Below are 24,623 nucleotides of genomic sequence, written 5' to 3' on the forward strand. Positions count from 1 at the left end.
GGATATATAAATAAACTATACCGACAAAATGGTACAATTAAAAATTTAAAAAAAAAATTTTTTAACGTACCTCCCATAGACGTAAAGTGGGGGTGATTTTTTTTTTTCATCCAACCCTATAGTGTGGGGTATCGTTGGATAGGTCTTTAAAAACCATTCGATTCTTTGATTTGTTTGCGAAATATTCAACTTTAAAGTGCATATTTTCATTAAAATCGAGCGCCCCCCCCTTTAAAATCTAAACCGGTGGGTGGAAAATTTTTAAAAAATTCAGGATGGTAGTAAGTATATCAAAGAAAACTATAACGGCTTGCTTTGCTTGAGGTAGTTTAAGAATAAATAGCAGTCTAAGGTATAAAATATACCTAAAAAATTCAGGATGGTAGTAAGTATATCAAAGAAAACTATAACGGCTTGCTTTGCTTGAGAATTATTAGTAGTTTAAGAATAAATAGCAGCCTAAGGTATAAAATATACCTAAACTTGGAATATTCCGTATAAAATACGAAATCCTTAGTAAAATATTACTTATTTTTCGTAATGGCTACGGAACCCTATTTTGGGCGTGTCCGACACGCTCTTGGACGCTTTCTTTCTTAATTTTAACCAATCAACAAACATCTATTTGCAACCTTGAAAGTGATTTGTTTTTAAATCATTCGTTTTGGTTTTAGGTATGGCCACTTTTTGTGTGGAATTTGTTCTGAGTTACGCTTCCTGACATTATTTATTCGTATGCTGTTACTGAAACAGTGAGATACACCTTTGGCCTCATCTGCACTTAACATCAGGTGAGATCAGGGTCAATCACGGTCAGTTTCACGTAAGAAAAAAACATAAAAGAAAATACAAATACAAAATACAAATAGTTTATTTATATTAGTACATATGCACAGATCATGTATAAATATTACATCACCATGTTGGGCCGTAGGGCATACAAAATCTTAACTAATATGGGCTGCCACCACGGAGTTGTGCAGTTACCATTAATTAATTCCATTCTGACAAAAACCAAACCAAACCAAACCAGCCAAAAATTACCCCATTATTTTTATTTTATTTAATAATTATTAAGATAAGATATCTAGATGAATCTATTTATTTACCAAAATAGATTACACAGTCATAGAGATATACAATACAATATTAATCGCTATGCTACTTATGAACTAAAGCCCAATGACAAACACAAAAAATCGCGATATTGCCTCTTAACTTAATTAACAATAGAAATATTTAAAAGTGTAACTAGAGACTGCGTGTGTGTGTGTGTGTGTGTGTGTGTGTTTGTTTAAATTATTATTATTATTTATTTTATACCTATCAGTTATGGCAATGGTATGAGTAGCTCGGTATAATCATGGCTCAACAAAAACGTGGCTCAATTGCGCTCGATGAACTTGAGTAGCACAGGGTTCTTGGGTACGATGACTATTGACTGGGGATCGACCTCGATGTCGCGAGGCATTCCTGGGGCCAGCTCAACTCTGTATTTCCTCAGGATCGATACGAGACCTGCATACATCTGCATACGGCCGAAGCGTTTGCCTGAAAAGTAGTAACAAATATGATAAACAAAGCCTTAAAAAATTAGGTTTAACAATTGAATTAAAATCATAGGATCCTGCGGAAGTTGCCGAAGGCAATTCCCAAGAATTACATTGCATTAATCTTGCATAAAAACATTCAAGCTAAATTTCAAGCTTCGAAACCTAGCAGTTGAATTTAGGGATGTTTTTCCGATCTCGTCGCAATATCGCGACACAAAGAAGCTTATTTGATATTTGTCATCTGAAAAATAGAAGAAATTGAATTGCGTACCTTTTCATAAATCAATTTCACTCCGATTTCTTTGGCATATGTATGGAATGAAAACTTGACATTTGCAACGAAAAACGGGTAAGTACGGAAATCAGTCTCTTTCCCTGTACATACGAGGTTTTATGTAACTTTTTTTGAGCTTATACATAATCTTTTATTCACTTAAACAGGAAGACCAATTTTAGAAGTTGATAATTTACTGCAATCATTTTATGAACCTTGTATCTACAGTGGAAGTTGAAGCAAAGAAATGCATATACCACCTAATGTCATATGTGTGTTATGTTGCTAAACTAGGAACGTCTAATGTGTAGGAACGAGTTTGCTTAGTTTACTAAAAAGTATAGTATTTATGCTCTCACCTAAACAAACCCTCATGCCTTCGCCGAATGGGAAATATGTGTAAGGCGTGTGCTTGTTGTCACCAAAAAATCTCTCCGGATCATATTTCAGCGGCTCTGGCCAATAATCTGGATTCTTATGCATGTAATGTGTTGGGATGAACACGCGCACGCCTTTCTCAAGCTTCACGCCGTTAGGAAGAGTGTAGTCCTCAACCACCTCTCGTGTCAATGTCCCCAACACGGGGTACAAGCGAAGAGCCTCGTCCACGCAAGCCTCCATGTAAGGCAGCTCACTGGTCACCTCGTACGTTACTTTTCCCTCCGTCTTCTTCAAATACTTCGTCAATTCTTCATACACACGTTGTTGAACATCTTGGTGTTTAGCCAGCTCAAAAAGCGAGAAGGTCATAGTTGTCGATGAAGTTTCAAAACCAGCAGCAAAGAACACTAAACTCTGCGCAGCTAACATGTCATGAGTAACTTTTATCTGTATCTTACTGCCATTCAGCTCCTTTGATTTCATGGACGCCATCGCATCTCCTTCGATATAGTCTTTTGATTTAAAAGTCAAGAGGTAATCTATAAAATCGTTTCTTGCTCCTGGCTGGTTGTTTCTAGAGTTAAATACGCCTTCAAGTAGATTTTCGAAGAAAATGCCCATATTCTTCTGATAGTTTTGCATCTTAAATGCAAAATAAATACTTGGCCAAATTGATCTCATTATCAGTCGTATTCTACGATTGAAATTGAAGTCAAATATACTTTTGCCGATTTGCCTAAAAGGATTTGTTTCTGAATTGTCGCTTAGAACATTGGTTTCTAAGCCAAAAATGCATGATCCGATGCAGTCCATGGTGTACCTTAAATTTAACTCCTTGATATCCTGTACGAGGGAAACTTTCGTTTCTTCTTCGAGCAACTTAGCATACATTTTGGTATTAAGCTCGATGAGGTGGAACATGGCCTTCATTTTGGACGATGAGAACAGGGGTGTCAAATTCTGCCGAAGCACTCTCCAGCGGTCGCCAGCCTCGCTGAATACATTCCTAAATGTTAGCTCCTTATGAGTGTGCGCAGCTTGTTCTCTGCTGTTAAAATAGTAGAAATCTTTTGTGAATACAATCTTGAGTATCTCGGGATCCTTAACAATGACCGCTGGTTCGGTTCCATAGACGGTCCCGATGATTGGTTCTTTTGGGAATTGGTGGCAAATTTTTACACACACGTCGCCAAGACTTTGCTCTCCCGTTATATATTCCAGTAATTTCCAACGACAAGTGAAGCTTCGGTATGCGGCAGGCCTCTTCCTTTCCAATACTGTGTTTTTGCGGTAAAGATAGTAATAAGCCGCGGCCAAGAGGCCTAACACGCCGCACAGGATTACAGAGAGCATGATGGTGGGTGAGTTAGACCCAATCCCCGTTCTTTCAATGAATGATCTTAATCTACCCAGGTTCGTTACTATATATTTGGACGGTTTATCGTTCTGAAGTCAGCATTTTATCAATATAATATATGTCATGTCATGATGATTAAAACCGTATCCGTATATATATACGTGTTATCAGACGTGTTTATGTGTATGGACGTATTTTATCAACCAGATGCGTCAGTGGACCCATTGTTGGTGATACTTTTTCTATGATTGGTTCAATTTTATCAGTTTAATAATAAGGACTATAAAGCCTAAAGAAAAAATGGATGGACTGATATCACTCACGTGTTTTATGTTCTGGAATGGGGGGGGGGAGCGGTCACGATTACTAGATATAATAAAAAATGTATTAACTAATAGTAAAAAAGACGCCTTAGTAGATCTAGAAATAAGTAAGTTAATTCTTGAAACTTTAGGCAGGTAAAGCATCCTTCTAGCTCAACTAGCCCATTTTAAGTTTGCGTTTGAATGGTGATTTGAAAGTGATCTTTTTCGACCTCACTCGAGTAAAATTTAAAGAAAAACACTAAATGCACGTTTATAGAATATGTTTTTATGTATAAAAAAAGTGCTTCGGTAAATGCTAGCCCCCTTGGCTCACAAACAAGAATTGTTTAAATCTTATTTTCGCTCTCCTGTAAAATAACGACTTTGCACTTGTATCATTAATCACAGGAGGCACAGATCTATTCTATTCATATAATAAATCTCTAGAAAGTCGGTGTCTGTACATTAGATATTTGAGAAAAACTGTTACTAGACGCCTATATTAGCGCAATAGAACCCAAAAATTATGATGCTAGGCAGTCAAAACAATAAATAACTGCGATAAATCTAAGTCCACGCGGACGAAGTCGCGGGCATAGCTAGTTTCTAAATAAAAAGACAAAAGGGTACAAGTCGAGTTACATCACTGATCACAGGAGGCACAGAACTGAAAGGATAAACACAGGTTTTATGACAATGAAAGCCGGAATGCGGCTCAAGTAAGAAAGGATGTCGGGCGTTCATTAAGAACAGGGGAGAACAGTTAGAAGAAAAAAAAGACTACCCAATTGTCTTTTGTTTTTTAATAATTGATTTTCGAAGTAGGATTTTTTTCACACAATCAGTAATGTTTTGGAATAAAAATCCTCGTACGTCCCTCTGAGACTATGAATTATAATAAACACCATTATTATTTGAACAAGCATGTATTACCAAGTATTAAATACAAAAAATAATAAATTTTACATACATTAATAAAAAAAGTTACGAACGTTTAAAGGCGGGATTTCGGGAAATTTGAGAAAAACATTTAAAAAATCATAGCTTCAAAACCTTGACCCTTAGGACCCAAGGTCAAAGGGTCAAAATATAGCAAATAACCCCAACAATATCCCAAAAAAAATTGACGGTCCATGTGCCGAACAGCCTGTAGATTGCTCGTTTAAGGGGCTGTTTCACCATCCATTGATTAGTGTTAACTGGCGGTTAAATGTGATGCCGTCTCTATTTGTTTTGCTCGAATAGACGGAGATGGCATCACATTTAACCGTCAGTTAACACTAATCAATGGATGGTGAAACAGCCCCTAAATGTATTAGATAGATTAGATAAATAAACAAATATCATGAGACACTGATACTAATTCACAAGTGACAATGTAAGTTTCTATTAAAATTTTCATTTTAAAGTCAAGATTTTTAACCGACTTCAAAAAAAGGAGGAAGTCTTATATCCGAATGTGTGTATTTTTTGATTTTACTTAAACAGCTGTACCTCTTTTATTATTTATCATTATCTTATTGCTAAATTTCAAGTTAATCCAACCACTGTAAGTGGATCAAATTTACGAATACCTCGTTAGATTTGAAGGAAAAAACAAATACCTACCACCTACCTATATGAGCTGAAGTTAAATAAAAGAATGTACAAAGAGTAAAACAGGCACTAAACTACTTTTAATAATGTAATGTAATAAGTACCTAATCATAATACTTATAGTCAAACCTATTTTCATCTTTGACCTATAAAGTAGTACGTATATCGATATCACCGTAGCTGTGCTGCGCCCATCGCTTTAGTGCTTACGATTCCTGAAGAAGAGACATGTAGCAATCATTTTCAGTCGTGTTGAATCTAAACGTATTCACATAGAGCTCATTTTACAATGCTTTATATACGTCTAAAAAATTTGACACCAATTCGTGAATAGCGAAACTAACTTGACAATCTTGACATTCTTGTCAAATTAGTTCCGCTAGACAGGGTGATGTGGCGCTACGTAGCTGCGCAATGGACTCTCAGCGATATATATAAACTCCAATTCAATAGAATCTGATAATCCTGCAGACACTTCCAGCTACTAATATAAACAAACCGGGCTGCCTAAGGCTTTGTGATGTGGTCTTATTCTTTTTGATTCTTAGATGATAATTGCAACAACAGGGACATATAATAATCAAGTGTGCCCACGATAGGGTGTCTTAAATATGAAGAAAATTGACAGATTCTATTGAATTGTACTTTAAGTATAACGTGGATTTAAAGTTCTAATTAATGTTGCTGGTTCAAAAGTTATTACCTTTTTTCGAATAGAAGCTAATGACCAATAAGCGCCAAGATTTCAGCGTGTGTCCAATGCGCATGTGCGCATTTCCGGCGACACGGGTTTCGGTCTTTTTCGGTACAAGTTGAAGCTTTTGGCAGTTCCATTATTTTTTTCTGTTCCGTGGTTAGATCAGTAGTGCTGTAATATAGATATTAAAAAAATACTTAATATCGAAGTTAGAAAAAAACTCAATACGAATTAACAGCAAAAGAAATCGTTAATTTAAAAGACTTGAAAAAAAAATTTTGAATATCGGGATGGAACTAATTTATTCTTCATCATCATCATGTCAGCCGAAAGACGTCCACTGCTGGACATAGGCCTCCCCCAAGGCTCTCCACTCAGACCGGTCTTGTGCTTTCCGCATCCACCGCGATCCCGCGATCTTAACCAAGTCGTCGCTATCTTGTTGGAGGCCTACCGACAGCTCGTCTCCCGGTCCACGGACGCCATTCGAGAACCTTCTGGCCCCATCGGCCATCAGTTCTGCGAGCAATGTGCCCCGCCCACTGCCACTTTAGTTTCGCAATTCTTCGGGCTATGTCGGTAACCTTAGTTCTACTGCGGATATCATCATTTCTAATTCTATCCCGCAGAGAAACCCCGAGCATAGCCCTCTCCATAGCCCTCTGAGTGACTTTGAGTTTTCTCATGAGGCCCATCGTTAGCGCCCACGTCTCAGATCCGTATGTACTTAAATATAAAATAACAAAGAAGTAAATTATTTAAAACGTATAAAAGCCTAATATGAAATTCATAGCAATGAATATTTTTCCTTTGCATTGCCTTACATTATTTTATCAAACATTGACATGAGTAGCCGACCGTTTCTTAGTTTAGGTGTTCAGTCGAACAAATTGAATCATGACCCAGGGTGGAACCTTTTAATAATCATTTCACTATTTCCTTTACAAAAGTATGAGATGTCAACATGACATTAGTAGCACAAAGTTTCCACCCTGGGTCATGATTCAATTTGTTCGACTGTACATTTTCATTCTATACTAATGAGGGTCTCAGCGACGTCTTTATCCCATGTAGCGCCCGTGTGCAATTTTTACTTTAGCGCCATCTAGGAAGCGCGCGGTCAAAATGGAATAGGTACAAAGTGCCGCGGCCGGCGCCCCTAAGACCACTGCGCCCGTGTGCAATGCACCCCCTGCACTATAGGTAAAGACTCCTCTGAAGGGTCTTCACTTCACAGAGGGGAAATATCGCTAGATGGCGTTAGTATCGTGAGGTTCGATTAACATCCTGTACGCGCTGTGTGTGTAGTTAACCCACAAGCTGCACGTGTAGAACGACTGGCAGTAGCCTTTGAAAAGCGCCAGCTTGACGTGACGTCGTCGCTACATCGCGCGAACCTACGGGCCAACATATTGCAACGCACAGCCAGCGCCCTGCGCTCCCTTTCTATGTCCCGGTTGTCGCACAGGTCTTGGGTGACCCAGTGGACCAAATACTTTACCACCAAGATGTACTATGCTGAACAAACTTTAATTCAATTTAATTAAACATTTTGTCGATGGCCGATGGGGTCAGAAGGTTCTCGCATGGCGTCCGCGGACCGGGAGACGAGCTGTCGGTAGGCCGCCAACACGATGGAGTGACGACTTGGTTAAGATCGCGGGATCGCGGTTGATGCGGAAAGCACAAGACCGGTCTGAGTGGAGAGCCTTGGGGGAGGCCTATGTCCAGCAGTGGACATAGCAGTGAAACATTAGGTAGGTTAGGTAGTAGGTCTGTGTTTACCGGACTGTTCCGCGTGGCACGATCGTTGGTATTCGGAATCGGAGCGTACGGAGCGGACGGATTTGTTGCTTTGTATAATTATATTTCTATGGTACTGCGTGCACTGTATCAACATTTTTGTGCCGTAGAAATCTACACAAAGCAACAAATCCATCCGCTCTGTACGGTGCGTACGCTCCGATTCCGATGCAGTGTACGCGCAGCTTAAGGCCGCGACCACACCGCTGCTCAAAAAACGGTACGCAATCGCATTGACGCATCGTATGCGCACCGTTTTAATTGCATGCTCTCCACACCGCACACCGCTGCTTAAAATACGCAGACGGTGCGGAATCGCCACGACTTTTGGTAGAGAGCATGCGGTGAAGTCAGTCACCGTTGTTTAAAAATCGGTGTGGCCGCTCCTTTAGGCTGCTTTTCCACCAAAGATGTTCGATGATGTGTGAACGTGTTTTTCATGAACCAATAGAAACGCTTCACTTACCTACTGTCGCACAGCACCGCTCTGGTGGAAACTGCTGAGCGGAGCGAGGCGAGGGTAAATGAAGCGTTCCTATTGGTTAATGAAAAGTACATTCCTCGCACATCTATTGTTGAAACCCAGCCTTAATGGTTCATGCGAGCGAAGTCGAGCATGAGCATTACTGGAGGGATCACGTAATCCTCTGTGTGGCCAATAGCATTTGCCCAAAGGCCAAGACCGTGGGGTAAAAATATCGCTAGTGACATAAGCGCTCGCAGCCATCCCCCCCATGCTCCCCCATACCTTCCAACGACGTCCGTGATTTATATCGAGAGAGCTGTAGGCTTTTCAAGATTTGGGCGGTTGAATTTTGGATTTCGTTGTCCTCATATTATACGAAAAGTATAGCGCAGGAATCAATGATATTTTACAATCAAGATATTCATATTGTCTATGCCTGCGGTTTTTTCGATTTTTGTAAAAATGCTTTATTAGTCTGTAATTCTCGTGCAAAGTTGACATCTTTTTTTGTCGACTTTTGAGCTCCTGTAATTCTGATATTACACATTTATATGAAATTTTTAAAAATTACAGGCATAGATAATTACGTCTAGTCTATACTTACAAAATTTCATCTATTTCTGTTGCCTAGTTTTCAAATGAGACCGGGACTACGTTTGTATGGAGAATGGAACAAAGAGACCTCTTAAACACCTCAGCAATAGGGCTATGCTGTGAACATCACCGGTGAGATCACTAAATTTGTATGGGGCGTGGAAGCAACACTTTAGGTGAATTATGGTGGGCAGCCAACGTGTCAACAGCAAAAGCCGCAAATACGTATCTGTACATTTTGTATGGGCACTGCAAAGATGTGTGGAGTGACGTTAACTTGAAGCCAGGGGGACTAGTACAAAATTCAAAAATCGAACTATCGTACCGTCCCTCTCACTCTCGTATGAAATAATATTAGCGTCAGCGGGACGGCAAGATACGAAGTTCGTATATTGCACTTGGTAGTATAGGGCCAGCTGCGGTGGAGCTCCCGTCAAAGACGTTTCCGTTTCCGGCGCCGGAAGAGCGGGACGAGTGGCTTGCTGAACGGGAACAATGAAACATAGTTTACTTGTTACTAACCGACTTCAAAAACAGATCTTCCATAGACACCTACTCGTATAATGTAAAAGTATACTAATATCTACAGTTTGAGGGCTCATTTAATGGATGGTGAGTCACTTAGTCAGATAAAAGTAATACCGTCTTTGTATATTTGGACAAAAACAACAGAGACGGCATCACTGATATCCGTCACTTAAAGTTAGTCGACAAGTGGTGAAACAGGCCCTTAGTAAAATTTGTGAGAGATTTTAATAGTAGGCATTCGTTATCCTCACTCCATAGCCCGGTAATCCTGTCCATAGCATCCCAACCCCACAGCGCACTCTATGTCTAGTAAACTAGCCAGGCAGGATACGTCCTGCCTGGCTAGTTTACTTAAAGTGGAGGACATAAAGGATAGACCTCTATGGTTGCGCCCATCTGAATTTTATTATCGATACCTTGGGGCTCTAAGAGCGTAAAACACAAAACACAACTTTTCAGGATAAGCAAAAAACAGGAAAACTTAGAATAGTTATTTGTGCAACAAGAGAGCAAAGTTGTTTTTTGTTGCGAGTGTGATTTTGAATCCCGAGTAAGCGAAGGATTCTATAATTGAATCACGAGCGTCAGCGAGTGATTCTAGGTTAGAATCCTGAGCAGCAAGGGATTCAAATACACGAGACGCAAAAAAACTTTGGTCTCGTGTGACACATACAATTTTTCACCTCAGCAGCGAGAACATCATTTAAATGTAATAAGAGTAAAACCCATATACCTACCTGTTTATAAACAAACATTTTTTTTTATATAATCCGATTATTAAGAAACAAATATAATAATCACCTTTAAACCATAAAAAAGTGCTTAGTAGATACAATACAAATCTCATACTCATAACATGCATTGTAATTTGAGCTTAGACCTTCTTGTGCTATATATGTCACACTTTTTTTAATACTGCAAGAAGCCTCATCTGGTGGTCATTAAAAAGGTTGAACAATAAACATATAAATTTATTATAAATGTTATTAAACCTATATCAATTTTATTAAGATTTCCTTTAAATATGAATTTTATTAAGATTCTATTACATAACATAAATAGATTTGTTAAAAAATCATTCAATTTAACAAATATTTATTCCAACTGTAGAGGCAGTATACGTAATTATTTTATAAAAAAAGAGAAGCGGCTTTCGTGCAACGAGGTTGCATACTTTTTAAAAGATCGGGAAAATTTACATTTGGAAATATTTTTAATATCATAATTTAATTTAAAATCGTAATCAACACATTTGATCCTATCTCTCGCTTTTTTCGTGTTGAAGTGAAATGACAGATCAAAGTAAAGTTCAAAATTTGGAATTCAGTGAGTAGACCCAACACTGTACTCAGCATTTAAAAAAATAATTAAAAGTTACTTTGTCTCACGGAGTGAGCAAAATGCGATTTTGCTCATGATTTTCATAGCAAAACCTGCCTGTTTGAGGTGCTGTGGTGAAAAATATATATAGTTCTGTTGTTTCTAATGTTACATAAAAAAAAAATCTTGTAGTTTTTGTTAATATACTCCAATTGTATGCAAACTGTGTGGTTACAGAGATCGTGCGCAGGATTGAATCAGATGTACTTTAAGAACTAGTAAAATTGGCTTATTTTGGGTTCACAGGGGCGTAAAGATAACATCATCGCAAATTTAGCTTGCAATGAGTCGTATAGGAAAGTTCAACTTCTTTTTAAGGTAGTAAATTAGGCTGTTTCAAAGAGTAAAAAAAAAACATTTTATTCCATACTTTTTATTATATTAGTCTGCGGTCTTAAGAAACCAAAATAAACGGTGAAATATTTGGTGGTCGTAAAGAACAGTTGAATAAATTAACAGGTTTTACGCCGTATGTCTTACATATTTTTCGAGGCAATAAAGGGAGTGTAAAAATATGTGTCTCTTTAAATCGGTGTTAAAATAATTAATAATTTACTTACTGCCTTGATGATTATACAATGTAGTTTTTTTTGTTATTTATAGCCTAAATTTTGAAAATAAATGAGTTTAGGGACTAAAACAACACAGGCCGTAAAGGGGATATTTTTGAGCGAATTTCCTTACGTGGATTATACTGATCGATAGAGAAAAAAAAACTGTGTAAGATGCCACCTTTACGCCCAAATGTCCTTTCCGCCCTTTGAGCTTCTAGGTATCGATATGGCCTTCTGCCCCATGAAAGCACTTCAAAGACTGGCTCCCCATGGGCCCGTGATCGGAAATCCATACCAAGAATAGTACATAACATAGTATCTTAAAAGAAACAGGAGCGACAGTGGGAAAAAGTTAGTTTTTGAAAAAAATTAATTATTTACCTAACTTAATTTATTATCTTATAGTTATTCTTATTTATTTAACAGCCTACACTTGCGGCCCACTTCTGGGACTATTTAACTCAGCGGTGCTTAACCTTTTAGTTAAGAGGGACCATTTGACAGGATTTCTGTCTTGCCATGGGCCACCAACTGTTTGAAGGTAATATACGGTAGAAGTAAAATTGTAAATGAATGAACGGTTGCGACCGTTACTTGACTGGCGCGTCGTTTTGCCAATTCGTTGTTGATGGCTTCGCGGACCACTTCGAGTTCTTCCAGGGGCCACCAGTGGTCCGCGGACCACCGGTTAAATGATTTAACTAATAACCTACTTAAAAAATATCAGTTCAGTAAATAAGTTAATGACTAAGCGGCAAGTACTCGTCGTGGCAGGAACTTGAGAGCCAACTGTTCCCTGGTCTGCGTGGTGAAGGCATTGGGCGTGAAGGTGAGCTTCCGTGGCGTAGTGGCCGGCAGCTCCACGGTGTAATCCTTCAGGAGAGTCACCAGTCCCGCCAGCATCTGCATCTTCGCGAACCGCATGCCTGGAGACAAGGATACTGCGTTAGGATAATGTTATATCACTCTAAAACTAATTGTACTGGTGGCTCTATGAGCTGTTGACCAGTGGCTTGGAGGCGATCCTGTGTTTGTGACATAAAAACTTTTTAGACTCGTAAGCGTAAAATTGCCCAGCAGTGGACACTCTATAGGATATTAAAAAAAAACGTAAATTGTTACTGGCCGTAGAGACGCCTAATATTAATTTTATAAATTTAAATTAAGTTTTGCTCTTCTGTCATAAACAAAACATGTTTTTTATTTAATGCTAGCTGTTGCATGCGACTCCGTCCTCGTAGGCTAATTTAGTAAACTATTTGTATTGTATACCATAATATTATGCCATCTTTTGTTATATTGTTGTTATCTGTTGTTATGCCATATATCCATATTAATATTATAAATGCGAAAGTGTGTGTGTTTGTATGTTTGTCCGGAGCGACGGATCGTCGTAATTTTGGCGTAGAGATAGTTTATGGGCCCGAGGCTACGTTTTATCCCGGAAAAATGTACAGTTCCCGAGGGAACAGCGCGCGATAACAGAATTCCACGCGGGCGAAGCCACGGGCAAAAGCTAGTTATATATACAAAAATAACTCAGTTGAACAAGCAAAACTTAAACTAAAACCCCTCTACGGAATACTCCGTGTTCTAAAACTACGATAAGGCCAACATTATAATGATTTTCCGAGCCCATCTCATACAAACCAAATACGTACATACATAAAACGTAAAAAACGTGTTAGAGCATAAAAAGTCATTTTATATCGCCTAGATCCAGCATAAACACGAACTTTACGAGCATGAGAAGTGAAAAGTACCTATATTTATTTGGGCTCTACATATTTGATCTAATAGCTTTGAAATGTAGTAGTCAGGTACAGAAACAGAGGATGGTACTAACCTTACCTACTAAAGTAAGTAAGAGTAGGTATGTGAGGTTAAAAGTTTGTTTGTCGCAATTCAAACGTGAGCTAAAAGATAGTAGAACTCACCAATGCAAATTCTTGGTCCCTCACCAAAGGGATAGTAAGTGAATGGTTTGACATCTTGCTTGTTCGCGCCCAGGAACCGCTCTGGGCGGTACTCCTCGGGCTCGGGGAAGTAGTCCGGGTGCTTCTGCAGATAGTACACGGGGATGTGCACGCGCACGCCCTTCTTCAGCACCACGCCGGAGGGCAGCGTGTAGTCCTCCACCACTTCACGAGTAAGTCCACCCAAGACCGGATACAGACGCAAACTTTCGTCTATACAAGCTTCCAGGTACGGCAGTTCCGTCACACAATCGTAAGTGATTTTTCCATCGTGCGTCTTCATGTGCTCATCCACTTCTTCCAATACCTTTTGCAACACCTCTGGTTTCTTAGCTAATTCGTATAGAGTAAAACTCATCGTCGCAGCAGAAGTCTCGAAGCCAGCAGCGAAAAACACAAGACACTGTGCCACTAGCATTTCATCATCAACCGATAGTTTAATCTTCCCTGTACTTCCATCCTTGATTTTCATAGATTTAATCTCATCTCCTTCTAAATAATCGTTTTGTTTGAATGACAATATGAAGTCGACGAAGTCATTCCTGGCACTGGGTTTATGATTACGTTCTTTGAAGACATCTTTAACGAGATTCGCAAAGAAATCGTTTGCTTCTTTAGGGAACGCTTGCATCTTCAATGCATAGAACAAAGACGGCCAAATACTACGAAGAATAACTTTAGATAACTTTTTAGGGCTGAAATCCAAAATTTTGTCGCTTATTATACGAAAAGGGTTCTCATTGGCTGCTGACGACATGGCGTTTGTGTCGACTCCGAAGATGCACGATCCGATGCAGTCCATCGTAAACCTCGTGTTGAAGCTCCGAGCGTCATGTATTTGTTTTTCGTTAATTTCTTTGGCCAGTACTTTCTGATACTCTTCAGTTCGTTTCTCAATGAGATAAAACATCTTCTTCATTTTGGCTGAGGAGAATACTGGGGTCAGGTTTTGTCTCATGACGCGCCAGTAGTCACCTTCGGCGCTGAAGACATTCTTAGTAGCAGGCTCTCTGTGCACATGTTCTCTCAATTCGCGGCTGCTAAAATAATAAAAGTCCTTGGTGATGACGAGTTTTAAGAGCTCAGGGTCTTTGATGATAACTGCGGGCTCAGTCCCATAATACGTTCCAATGATGGGCTCGTTAGGGAACTGTTTGCAAATTTCCGTAAAGGTGTCTCCTAGATTTTTTCTCATTAGGATAAAGTCAGCATAGTTACCGAGTAAAGGCAGAGGTTTTGGTGAGGGCAAGCCATATTTTTTCCAGAAGTTATACTTGTGTGTGAGTACGAAGTAAGTAGCTGCTGCCACGAGTGACAGAAGCGTTCCCAGTATGACCAGCATGTTGCCAAAGTGAAGCAATAACTGATTTATTCCGGCCAGACACTAGCTAATATAATGTAGTTAGAGCAATGACTGGCGATTTCGTGTTATTTTAATAACTGTAATCTTGTCAACGCTTATTTTGCTTCATTGTTTGGTATTTTGGGGCACAAACAAACGTTAATTATCAAAAAGGTTAATATGATAGTAATAATAATCAACATTATAAACCGAACAGATAAAATTAGACAATATTTTTGGTTCAATAATAGCTCACCAAAAAAACGCCCGAAAAAAAACGCCGCCAAAAAAGACAACTAAAAAGTAAAAAATAATTATGCGCTACCTAGCTGTTGCCCACGACTACATCTGCGAATAATTCGTTAATCACTATCCCGCGGGGACTATGCAGATTCCCCGCAAAATTAGCCTAAGTTAATTTAGCATAAGTAAGTACCTAGTATTTTTTTTTATCTAAGCGTTGTCGGTGTCGGGGGACCGCTAAGGTTAACCGAAATTCAGTAAATAGGCCGCAATGGGTACTTTTACACGTCATTTTTTAAACTACCAGCGCTTTCGGAAAGACCATCATTGCCGAAGAAGAATGCGTCGCAAGAAACTTGGCAGAAAGTCATTTTTTCAAAATAAAATAATTACAAATAAAATACTTAAAAACTACAGTATACAATTAAAGAAAATATTACAAAAATAATAATAATAATACAGGGATGTATGGGGTCCCTTAGTTACAAAACTAAACACTTACTTTAACTACGTTCAGTGGAAGTGTAGAATGCTTCCACCATCATAAATAAATAAAAAAATCTGAAATATACATTTCAGGTCAAGTAACCATTAAGCTTTTGTATTCCGAAGGCAAGCTCACGTCTGCCGCCCCCAAGTTAGCTCACACGCACTCATGTCATGCTCTGAAAGTATAGCGGTACCGAGGGCATGGTATTGCTTCCGTTCCCATAAGCTCTATGGGGTCGTCTTGGGAACTTCGACGTCGCGAGCCTGTGACTAGAAATTAAACTACAAATATACAAGTTTAAAATCCATAAGCTTAACAATATATACCTACAGCCTTAAATATAGCAAGGGGATGTACATTATTTGAACCATGTAATATTATTACTTTTCAGAGGCAGTATTAATACAGACGCTATACAGCCTCTAATAGATTCACCATCCATTGATTAATTTTTAATCACGGATAAATGTGATGCCATCTCCGTCTATTTTAACAAAACAACCAGAGACGCATCACATTTATCCGTCAAATAAATTTAATGGTTCACTAATGTTTCGCAACTAACGTTTGGCAACCTGGTTCATTTCGCAACTGCTTAATATTTCTGAAACTGTAAATATTTCAGGACTTTATAACTAACCTAACCTAACCTAAGAGCTCTACACGGTGGCCCTGAAATAAATCTCGAAATATTTACAGTTTTAGAGTTTGCGAAATGAAAAGTTGCGAAATGAATCAGGTTGCCAAACGTTAGTTGTGAAATGAACGGATACCAAATTTAATATATGGATGGTGAAACAGGGGGTTAATATTTAAAATTTTATATCAGGTTCATTATAAGAGATGGAGGTGTGCTTTCGGAAAAAATCTATTATGGATGACTGGGAAGAAAGGACTCGGACAGTGCCGTACTCTTACCTAAGAAAGATGGAAAACATTTACAACTGGTACAATAAAATTGTCAAAATAAGAACAAAAACAAAATATGACGAAATACAATATTAATAAATATCACATCACAGTGACTTGCATTTATTGTACTTAGGGGCACACATAAAGCTTCTTTCACACAAACACGTTTAAGTTTTGCTTCGTCACCGTGATCAGCATTTACTTGTTGTGAGCCGGAATGCGATAATAACAAATGACAAAAACAATAGAAATGCGCAGTTGTTTTTTAACCGACTTCAAAAAAGGAGGTTATCAATTCGGTTGTTTTTTTAATGTTTGTTACCTCAGAAGTCCGTCATTTATGAACCGATTTGAAAAAATTTTTTTCGTTCGTCTAGGTATGCTTTCAATTAGGTCCCATAAGCACCAAATCAGGATCCTAAGGAAATCGAGGGAACTCTTCAAATATTGTAGGAACGCCTATGGTAATTTCGATGTATTTAGGAGTAACTCGTGCATTTGCTCTCGAAAATCATCATTTGGTGAAGTGGAACTGATGATGAAGACCAAATTTGACCAATGGAGGAACTACTCAATAACAAGTACTTCACGGGTTGTATTTCAATTACTTTAACGCAGTTGCTAAGCAATTTAAGCTCATCGTAATTCATATGGTGAAATGGCACTGCATCGGAAAAAGCAATTTTTCGTAAAAGGTGACGAGCAGTTGACATTAAACTATTCTATCTTTTATCTTAGATGTTTTACACTAAAAAGGGTGTTTTTTTTTATAACAAAACATCTTTTGTTATAAAAAAAATGTTTTTGTTTTATCATTAGCTATAATGATAATGACTGTATACTACTCGGCTATTTTTTTTTTACTGGATCAGAAATAAGGAGATACGTTAAGGGTCACCGACATATCCAAGTGTATTAGCTCGTTGAAGTGGCAATGGGCAGGTCATATAGCACGGAGAACAGATAACCGTTGTGGGAGAATTTAAGTACTCGAGTGGCGACCACGAACCGGAAGTCCCGGAAGACGAAGCGTTAGCAGGCCTCCCATTGCACTAGATAGACTGACGACATCGTGAGAATTGCGAGCAACCGGTGAATGAAAGTGGCGAGTTGTTGTTCATTGTGTGTGCGTTCTAAGGGGGAGGCCTTTGTTCAGCAGCGCAGACACATTATTCAAATATGACACTAAATTTAGGTGCTTATAAAATATCTGAACCCTCGCCTACGCAATTCAGAGTACAATTTTGTCCAGATATTTTTGGGCACGCGGGATTATAATAATAGGTCATTTAAAAATAACAATACAGGTACCCATCACCAAAATATCTGACACAACAAAGCGTCCAGAAGTAAATATCTGATACGACTCTATTTCTAGGGCTAGCAGGACGTGTCTGATATTTTTGCACCCTCCGCTGTGGCAGGTATTAATGCAAGTGACAGAAAGAAGTAATCCCTAGTAATAAGAGATCTCTTCCATCGAACCTAGTTAAGAGATAATTGTAGAAGAGCGTCATTTTCCTGCTTGACAATTAAGTAACCAAGTTTTAATTACGCACGATGTTTTTAACAACAGAAATATTAGTACGAGTAATAATGACTTAACATAATTTGGCACGCAAATCATTGTGACTTCGCAAACTCGTATCGTATAATTTATAATAATTAGTCGTCATGATGATACATACCTGCAGGTCAAGAAAACTGTCAAAATGACTAGTCATCCTAGATGTGAGGTCCATCACGTACACATTCTGGATCCCAGTTAAGGTCACTTAGATACATACATACGTCATTATTTAATTACTTAATATTCTATTCCGTGCCGGCAAAGACTCCCTCTCTCTCTCTACTTCTCTTCCTCCCCCCCTCTCTCTCTCTCTCTCTCTCTCTCTCTCTCTCTCTTCTCTCTCTCTCTCTCTCTCTCTCTCTCTCTCTCTCTCTCTCTTTCTCTTCACTTTTCCACTCGACGTTGTCAATTGTAGCAAGTAGGAAACTGCCCTTAGTGTAAGTTTTCGGTTACAAAATACGTCTCAATCGCGTTCACGTTAAAATCTCAATTTTTATGGAAACACGAACATCGCAAACGTTTCGCTAGAGGCGCTGTTCGTGTTTCCATATAAATTGAGATTTTTACGCGAACGCGATCGAGACGTATTTTGTAACCGAAAACTTACACTAAGTGTACTGTACTTCAGTACTTTCGAACGATGCACTTCGCAGAGACAACTCTCTCTGCATAAAGTTTACAAAATCACAAAGGATAGTTACTCCAATGTACTTGTACTTCTTCTTTGACCAAACAAGTTAGTCCACTACACCGTGCCATACCTACTGATGCACGAGTACTGCCGTTTGGGAACAAAAAATTAAATGCTTAAGTGTAAGTCAACGCCTAATCGCATGTCGCATAAACGATACTTCAACCAGACGCGTGTCGCATTCCAGAATAAGCCCATTAAAATTTTGTTAAGTTCAAGGGCCTACTTTCAGCACTCATTGATAAATCATTATGTTGCTAATATTGGTGTCTTCTCTGTTTGTTTTATCGGAATAAACAGAGACGGTATCAAATTTATGTGTCACATAAAATTCATCAGTAATTGTTGAAACAGGCCCTTGAATAAATTATTCAGCAATACGTAATGATGGAGTATGTTATCATGTCGTGTTGTCGAATTTGCCATCTGTCTGCCACGGCCACGGCTGTATTTACCAACCAAATGAGAGGCTAGCTGCTGATAAGTGGCTATAGCTTATCAGCATTTAGCTTATCAAGCGCCTTCCGTAGAGACAGTCCAAATACAATAATTTTAAATACTTAGATAACAATGTAATGGAACTTGTACAAGATTTGTTGAACTTATTTTTTTATTCAGTAGGACACTTGGCGCCAACCAGGAGCAGGACCCAAAAACATATACTGAAACTACACGCACAACACTAACAAAACATAACCATTTACACCCTAAATCTGCAATAGAAAGACTGACTATCAAGAGACAGGAAAGAGGTAGGGGCATGATAAACATTTATTATCTCTGGCAAAAACAAATACACGGCTTACAAACATTATTTCACACCAAATCACGTACAAGCAATATACACAACACAATCGTCCAAAATGACCACAACTACACTCCGCTAAACCTACACGAACCACCTGACACGCAAAATATTAACGGCAATGACCCACAAGCACAACTGATAAATAACTGGAAGAATTACTGATCAAAACGTATCCAAAAAAACATATGTGCTATTATTATATTATGTCTGTGGCACCGTAGCTCTTAAACGGGTGGACCGATTTGAATGCGTTTTTTTTATTTGAAAACAGGTTTTCTAGCGATAGTTCTTAGGCATGTTTTATCAAAATCGATTCAGCCGTTTTAAGATCATCAGCTCTTTTGTTCGCTGCGGTAGGAATTTTAGACGCATAATGGGTATTTACTTTACTTTCAAACATATTTGGGACCTAAAATTTGAAACACTCACGTATGCTATATTACCTACTATGCAAGATTATGGAATTCTCGGCCTGATGCTGCAGCCAGGATATCCAGAACACTAGTAGGTACGCTCTTGATAAAACCATATATCGTGTTTGGATTCGTTTTGATCAGTATTTGATTCTACATACAATGTAATGGTGGCAACTCGCAAGCTCGTCCATTTGATACTCATACTCAGCCAGCAATTGCCTAAGTAAGTACTTCTTCCATGCCACGACAATAATCTACTATTAAAATTTAGCAGACCTATAAGAAGTTGCTGTCAGCCTGCGCCGAAGAAATAATGCGGTCGTCATCTATTTCAAGATTGGACAATACACCAAACAACAACAATGGGCTCTATAAAATAGCTTGTATTCTTTTGTTTAAATTAAATGAAAATATCTAATCACAATATTTATGTGCAACGAGACCTTTTTGCGCACCGCATACAAACCATTATCAGCATGAACCTCAGAATCTGGAATAAGCTCTTTGTTTTCCCTTATCATACTTAATGATTATAAATAACCAAAACGGCCAGTCATCGCTCTAGTAGTAGCTGCGGTATAAAACGCAGGGCTTCGTGAGATTGTTTTAGTTGTCTCTCAAATTAAGCACCATGCTGTTGGTACTGGGGACCTTTCTCTCATTCGTCGCAGCAGCCGCCTACTGCTTTTTCTCCTACAAGTACAGCTTCTGGAAGAGATATGGCTTGCCCTCACCAAAATCCCTGCCTTTACTCGGTAACTACGCTGACTTTATGCTGATGAGAAAAAATCTTGGAGACACGGTCACCGATATCTGCAACAAGTTCCCGAACGAGCCAATCATAGGAACATACTATGGCACCGAACCCGCTGTCATCGTCAAAGACCCTGAGCTCTTGAGGCTCGTCGTCACGAAAGACTTCTACTACTTCAGCAGTAGGGAGCTAAGAGACCATATCCACTGCGAACCTGGAAGCAAAAATGTTTTCAGCAATGAAGGCGACTACTGGCGGGTCATGAGACAAAACCTGACTCCGCTATTTACTTCAGCTAGAATGAAGAAGATGTTCCATCTTATCCAGAGCCAAACTGCAGTGTACGAGAAAGTATTAGCAAAGGAACTCCAAGAGAAACAAATCCACGACGCACGGAGCTTTAACACGAGGTTCACAATGGACTGCATCGGAGCGTGCATTTTTGGCGTCGAAACCAAGGCTTTGACATTAGCAGCTAACGAAAATCCATTTCGTAAAATATCTGACAAGATATTCGATTTCAATCCATTTAATTTATCGAAATTTATATATCGTAGCATCTGGCCCGGCATTTTCTACGGTCTAGGATTTAGGTTATTTGATAAAGAAATAAATGAGTTCTTTGAAGATCTTGTTAAAAACGTCTTCAAAAATCGTAACCACAAACCTAGCTCTCGGAACGACTTCATTGATATGTTATTGGGGTTCTATGAGAACGATTACATTAGCGGTGATGAGATAAAGTCCATGAAAGCTAAAGATGGGAGCACGGGAAAAGTAAAACTGCCAGTTGACGAGGACTTGCTAGTTGCACAAAGTATTGTGTTTTTCGCCGCTGGTTTCGAGACTTCAGCTGCAACAATGAGTTTTACTCTGTACGAGCTGGCCAAGAACCCAGAGGTATTACAAAAGGTATTAAATGAAGTCGACGAACACATGAAGAAGCATGATGGTAAAATCACGTACGAATGTGTGACTGACCTGCCTTACCTGGACGCTTGCTTGGACGAGAGTCTGCGGCTGTACCCGGTGATGGGCGGGCTGGCACGTGAGGTGGTGGAGGACTACACGCTGCCCTCTGGTGTGGTGCTGAAGAAGGGCGTGCGCGTGCACATCCCCGTGTACTATCTGCAAAAGCACCCGGACTACTTCCCCGAGCCCGAGGAGTACCGCCCGGAGCGGTTCCTGGGCGAGAACAAGCAAGATGTCAAACCATTCACTTACTATCCGTTCGGAGAAGGACCAAGAATTTGCATTGGTGAGTTGTTGTACCCAATAACTCGATCAAATAATTCATAAAAATTTCGAATTGAAACTTCTACATATAGTGTTCTTTTTTTAAACAGTCAATTATTTTGACTTATCTGGTTTGACCAGGGAACCCTCGATATCATTTGTTTTTATTAGCGTTTGCTAAATGAAATATATATATCAGCTATGATATTAACAGTTTAACAATACTTAAAAATCAGTTAAAGTGGCAATAACCTCTCCGTCATGTCAAAATTAAGCCGGGGTTATTCACGCTGTAAGATTTTTAAAACTAAAAAAAAACGGAACGTACAGGATTTGTACATAATCGCTCTTGAACGCTTTGCTTCCTTTTCGGCTGTTTGGCACTGACGCGTACCTAAATCTTTCGCGATCTGAAAATCTATTTACTTAGTTTTTTTTAATAACTTATTTATTTATTAAATAAATAATAAGTAGTGGAGGTTTTTTTTGTTTTAAATATGTAATAATTTTGCAAATTTCACCATCATACAGTCGAGGTCAAAATATTTTGTACAATAATCCCATTCTGTGACTTGAGTACATTTCCTTTATTTGTAATTTTTGTAACAGTGTAGTTACCTACATAATATTTAAAACTTTTAGTTCTTCTAATATACTTTTTGCTGACGTATACATTGGATATAGCCTGACTTCGTTAATTAATGAGAAAATTATTTAGCCTCTATCTAAATTTCACTCTCTGAGACATTTTATAACGTTTCTGAATTAATTTTTAGATCACGCTTTGTAGAAGACAAATATTTTTTTTTATGTTGATTGCTCACCGCGAAAAGTAATTTCTGGACCTGTTCACCATTCTCTGACGTCCTTGTCTCCAGGCATGCGGTTCGCGAAGATGCAGATGCTGGCGGGACTGGTGACTCTCCTGAAGGAGTATACCGTGGAGCTGCCAGCCACCACGCCACGGAAGGTCACCTTCACGCCTAATGCCTTCACCACGCAGACCAGGGAACAGCTGGCTCTCAAGTTCCTGCCACGATGAGAAAATGCCGCTTGACTACGTCTAACATTTTTTATCGAAATCTATCTCCTCAATTGACAAAATTATTTTATAAATAAAAACATGCACATTACGTTGTGTTTATACTATTTTTCAATCGTCAATGACGTTATTCCATACCTGTATACTAAAAGACGAGGCCTCAATTGTTCCCGCGGGAATTATGGATTTACGTATAGTTTTCCTCCCCACGGGAGTTATGACTTTAGTTTTTAAAAGTTCGTAGGTAGATACGTCATTTCAGACTAAAGAGGTTTCAAGTCAGACAACGTTTTATTTACTTACATCTTTAAAACTTAGATATAACAATACAATACAATAACTCTTTATTGCACACCAACACATAGCAAGCAGTACAGAAAAACAGATATATACGAGTACACAGAGACTTTCTGAGGTAAGCAATAGGCGGCCTTATCGCTTCAGAGCGATCTCTTCCAGGCAACCTTTACAATGCCTTTGCAATGTTTTGAATAACCTAATTTTACACCATACAAATTTGCCACGCTTCATGAAACTTCGTTTTTTTTTATATTTTAATTTTATATCAAATTGTTTTGCAATATTTTTGTGAATATTTTTTTAGCATTTTGGAATAATCTGGCCGTAAGACCATTCGAATTTTAAACTAAACACGGTACATGAAGTATTAGGTATCTATGGTAGACGACTCGAAAAAAGTGACAATCAGGGGGGCTACCACGAAATTCGAAAATCAAAGTTCATATCGTTTTCCTGGCGCTAATATTATTTAATACGAGAGTGATAGGGACGGTACGATACGAACTTCGATTTTTGAATTTTGTAGTAGCCCCATGTATTGGCGGGTAGCCATATTTTATTCAGTTATTTTCTTAGCGTCTTGCTTTTGCTGAGCTGTGAAGCGTTTGGTCAAGAAAGAAGAGCGCTGTCCAGGGTTATCCCGGCCCATGTTCGAGGGAGTCCGGGGACCGTGACCCTCAAGAATGTCTGCCAAATTTCAAGCCTTTGGCTCCAGCAGTTTCAACTGGGTAATGGGTAATCAGGACATGTTAGTTTTTAAGTTTTAAAGATAGAAAAGTATAGCCGTCAGTCCGGAAGATAACACGCTACGTACCTACGTACGGTATAAATCTCATTTATTTTTTGTTAAGCATTGTGACGTGAATATGGACACACCTTAAATAGGTGTGCTCATATTTACCTACGTCACAATGTTCCACTTTATGACTACAATTTATGTTATGACTAAATCACCATCAAGGCACTGACCATCAAGAGACTGCCACTTTAAAAAACTCATAGGTGTGAGTCTGACTCACTACCGAGGGTTCCGTATAAATTCGTGGGTATGTAAATAGTTCGCTTATCATGGGAATCGAATCTAGAACGCTTTTCCCGCTTTTTTGAGTAAATTGTTTTAAGTCATCCCAAATTGTATATTTACTGAAATATCTTAATTTCCTTAAGGGTGTAAAGATCAAAATTTAAGCTACTAGCGACGTGCCTCGACAACGCACGGGTACAGCTTTGAAAAAAAACGAGGTGCAGAAAGATATAGAACTATGAAATCTAAAAGCACTTCACATTTTTCACCTCAGAGGCTCGGACAGATGGCGAGAAGTGATTTTATTTTAAACTATGTAGAGAGTAATTTA

General features: G+C 38.8%; 3 protein-coding genes across 3 annotated transcripts; 1 reads left to right on the plus strand and 2 right to left on the minus strand.

Moving 5' to 3' along the window:
- Positions 1-855: 855 nt before the first annotated feature.
- On the minus strand, positions 856-3,612 carry LOC141430847 (cytochrome P450 6B4-like). Its single transcript, XM_074091707.1, has 2 exons — positions 2,187-3,612; positions 856-1,551 (listed from the first exon to the last, which is right to left on the minus strand). The coding sequence occupies exons 1-2, from the start codon at positions 3,559-3,561 to the stop codon at positions 1,385-1,387; spliced, it is 1,542 nt and encodes a 513-aa protein (XP_073947808.1). The 5' UTR covers positions 3,562-3,612; the 3' UTR covers positions 856-1,384.
- An 8,245-nt stretch (positions 3,613-11,857) lies between these two features.
- On the minus strand, positions 11,858-14,823 carry LOC141431352 (cytochrome P450 6B7-like). Its single transcript, XM_074092504.1, has 2 exons — positions 13,426-14,823; positions 11,858-12,414 (listed from the first exon to the last, which is right to left on the minus strand). Exons 1-2 carry the CDS (start codon positions 14,804-14,806, stop codon positions 12,236-12,238), a joined length of 1,560 nt encoding a protein of 519 aa, XP_073948605.1. The 5' UTR covers positions 14,807-14,823; the 3' UTR covers positions 11,858-12,235.
- A 5,703-nt stretch (positions 14,824-20,526) lies between these two features.
- On the plus strand, positions 20,527-23,059 carry LOC141430848 (cytochrome P450 6B5-like). The gene is made up of 2 exons (XM_074091708.1): positions 20,527-21,948; positions 22,805-23,059. Exons 1-2 carry the CDS (start codon positions 20,568-20,570, stop codon positions 22,966-22,968), a joined length of 1,545 nt encoding a protein of 514 aa, XP_073947809.1. The 5' UTR covers positions 20,527-20,567; the 3' UTR covers positions 22,969-23,059.
- Positions 23,060-24,623: the final 1,564 nt, after the last annotated feature.

Source organism: Choristoneura fumiferana, chromosome 9 (assembly GCF_025370935.1).
Source record: "Choristoneura fumiferana chromosome 9, NRCan_CFum_1, whole genome shotgun sequence".
NCBI lineage: Eukaryota > Metazoa > Arthropoda > Insecta > Lepidoptera > Tortricidae > Choristoneura > Choristoneura fumiferana.

Coding starts and splice junctions, on each gene's coding strand:
- LOC141430847 (XM_074091707.1), bottom strand. CDS start 3,561: ATGCTCTCTGTAATCCTGTGCGGCGTGTTAGGCCTCTTGGCCGCGGCT. Junction 1,552..2,186: donor AGGCATGAGGGTTTGTTTAG/GTGAGAGCATAA, acceptor ACTACTTTTCAG/GCAAACGCTTCGGCCGTATG.
- LOC141431352 (XM_074092504.1), bottom strand. CDS start 14,806: ATGCTGGTCATACTGGGAACGCTTCTGTCACTCGTGGCAGCAGCTACT. Junction 12,415..13,425: donor GGGACCAAGAATTTGCATTG/GTGAGTTCTACT, acceptor CCTTGTCTCCAG/GCATGCGGTTCGCGAAGATG.
- LOC141430848 (XM_074091708.1), top strand. CDS start 20,568: ATGCTGTTGGTACTGGGGACCTTTCTCTCATTCGTCGCAGCAGCCGCC. Junction 21,949..22,804: donor AGGACCAAGAATTTGCATTG/GTGAGTTGTTGT, acceptor CCTTGTCTCCAG/GCATGCGGTTCGCGAAGATG.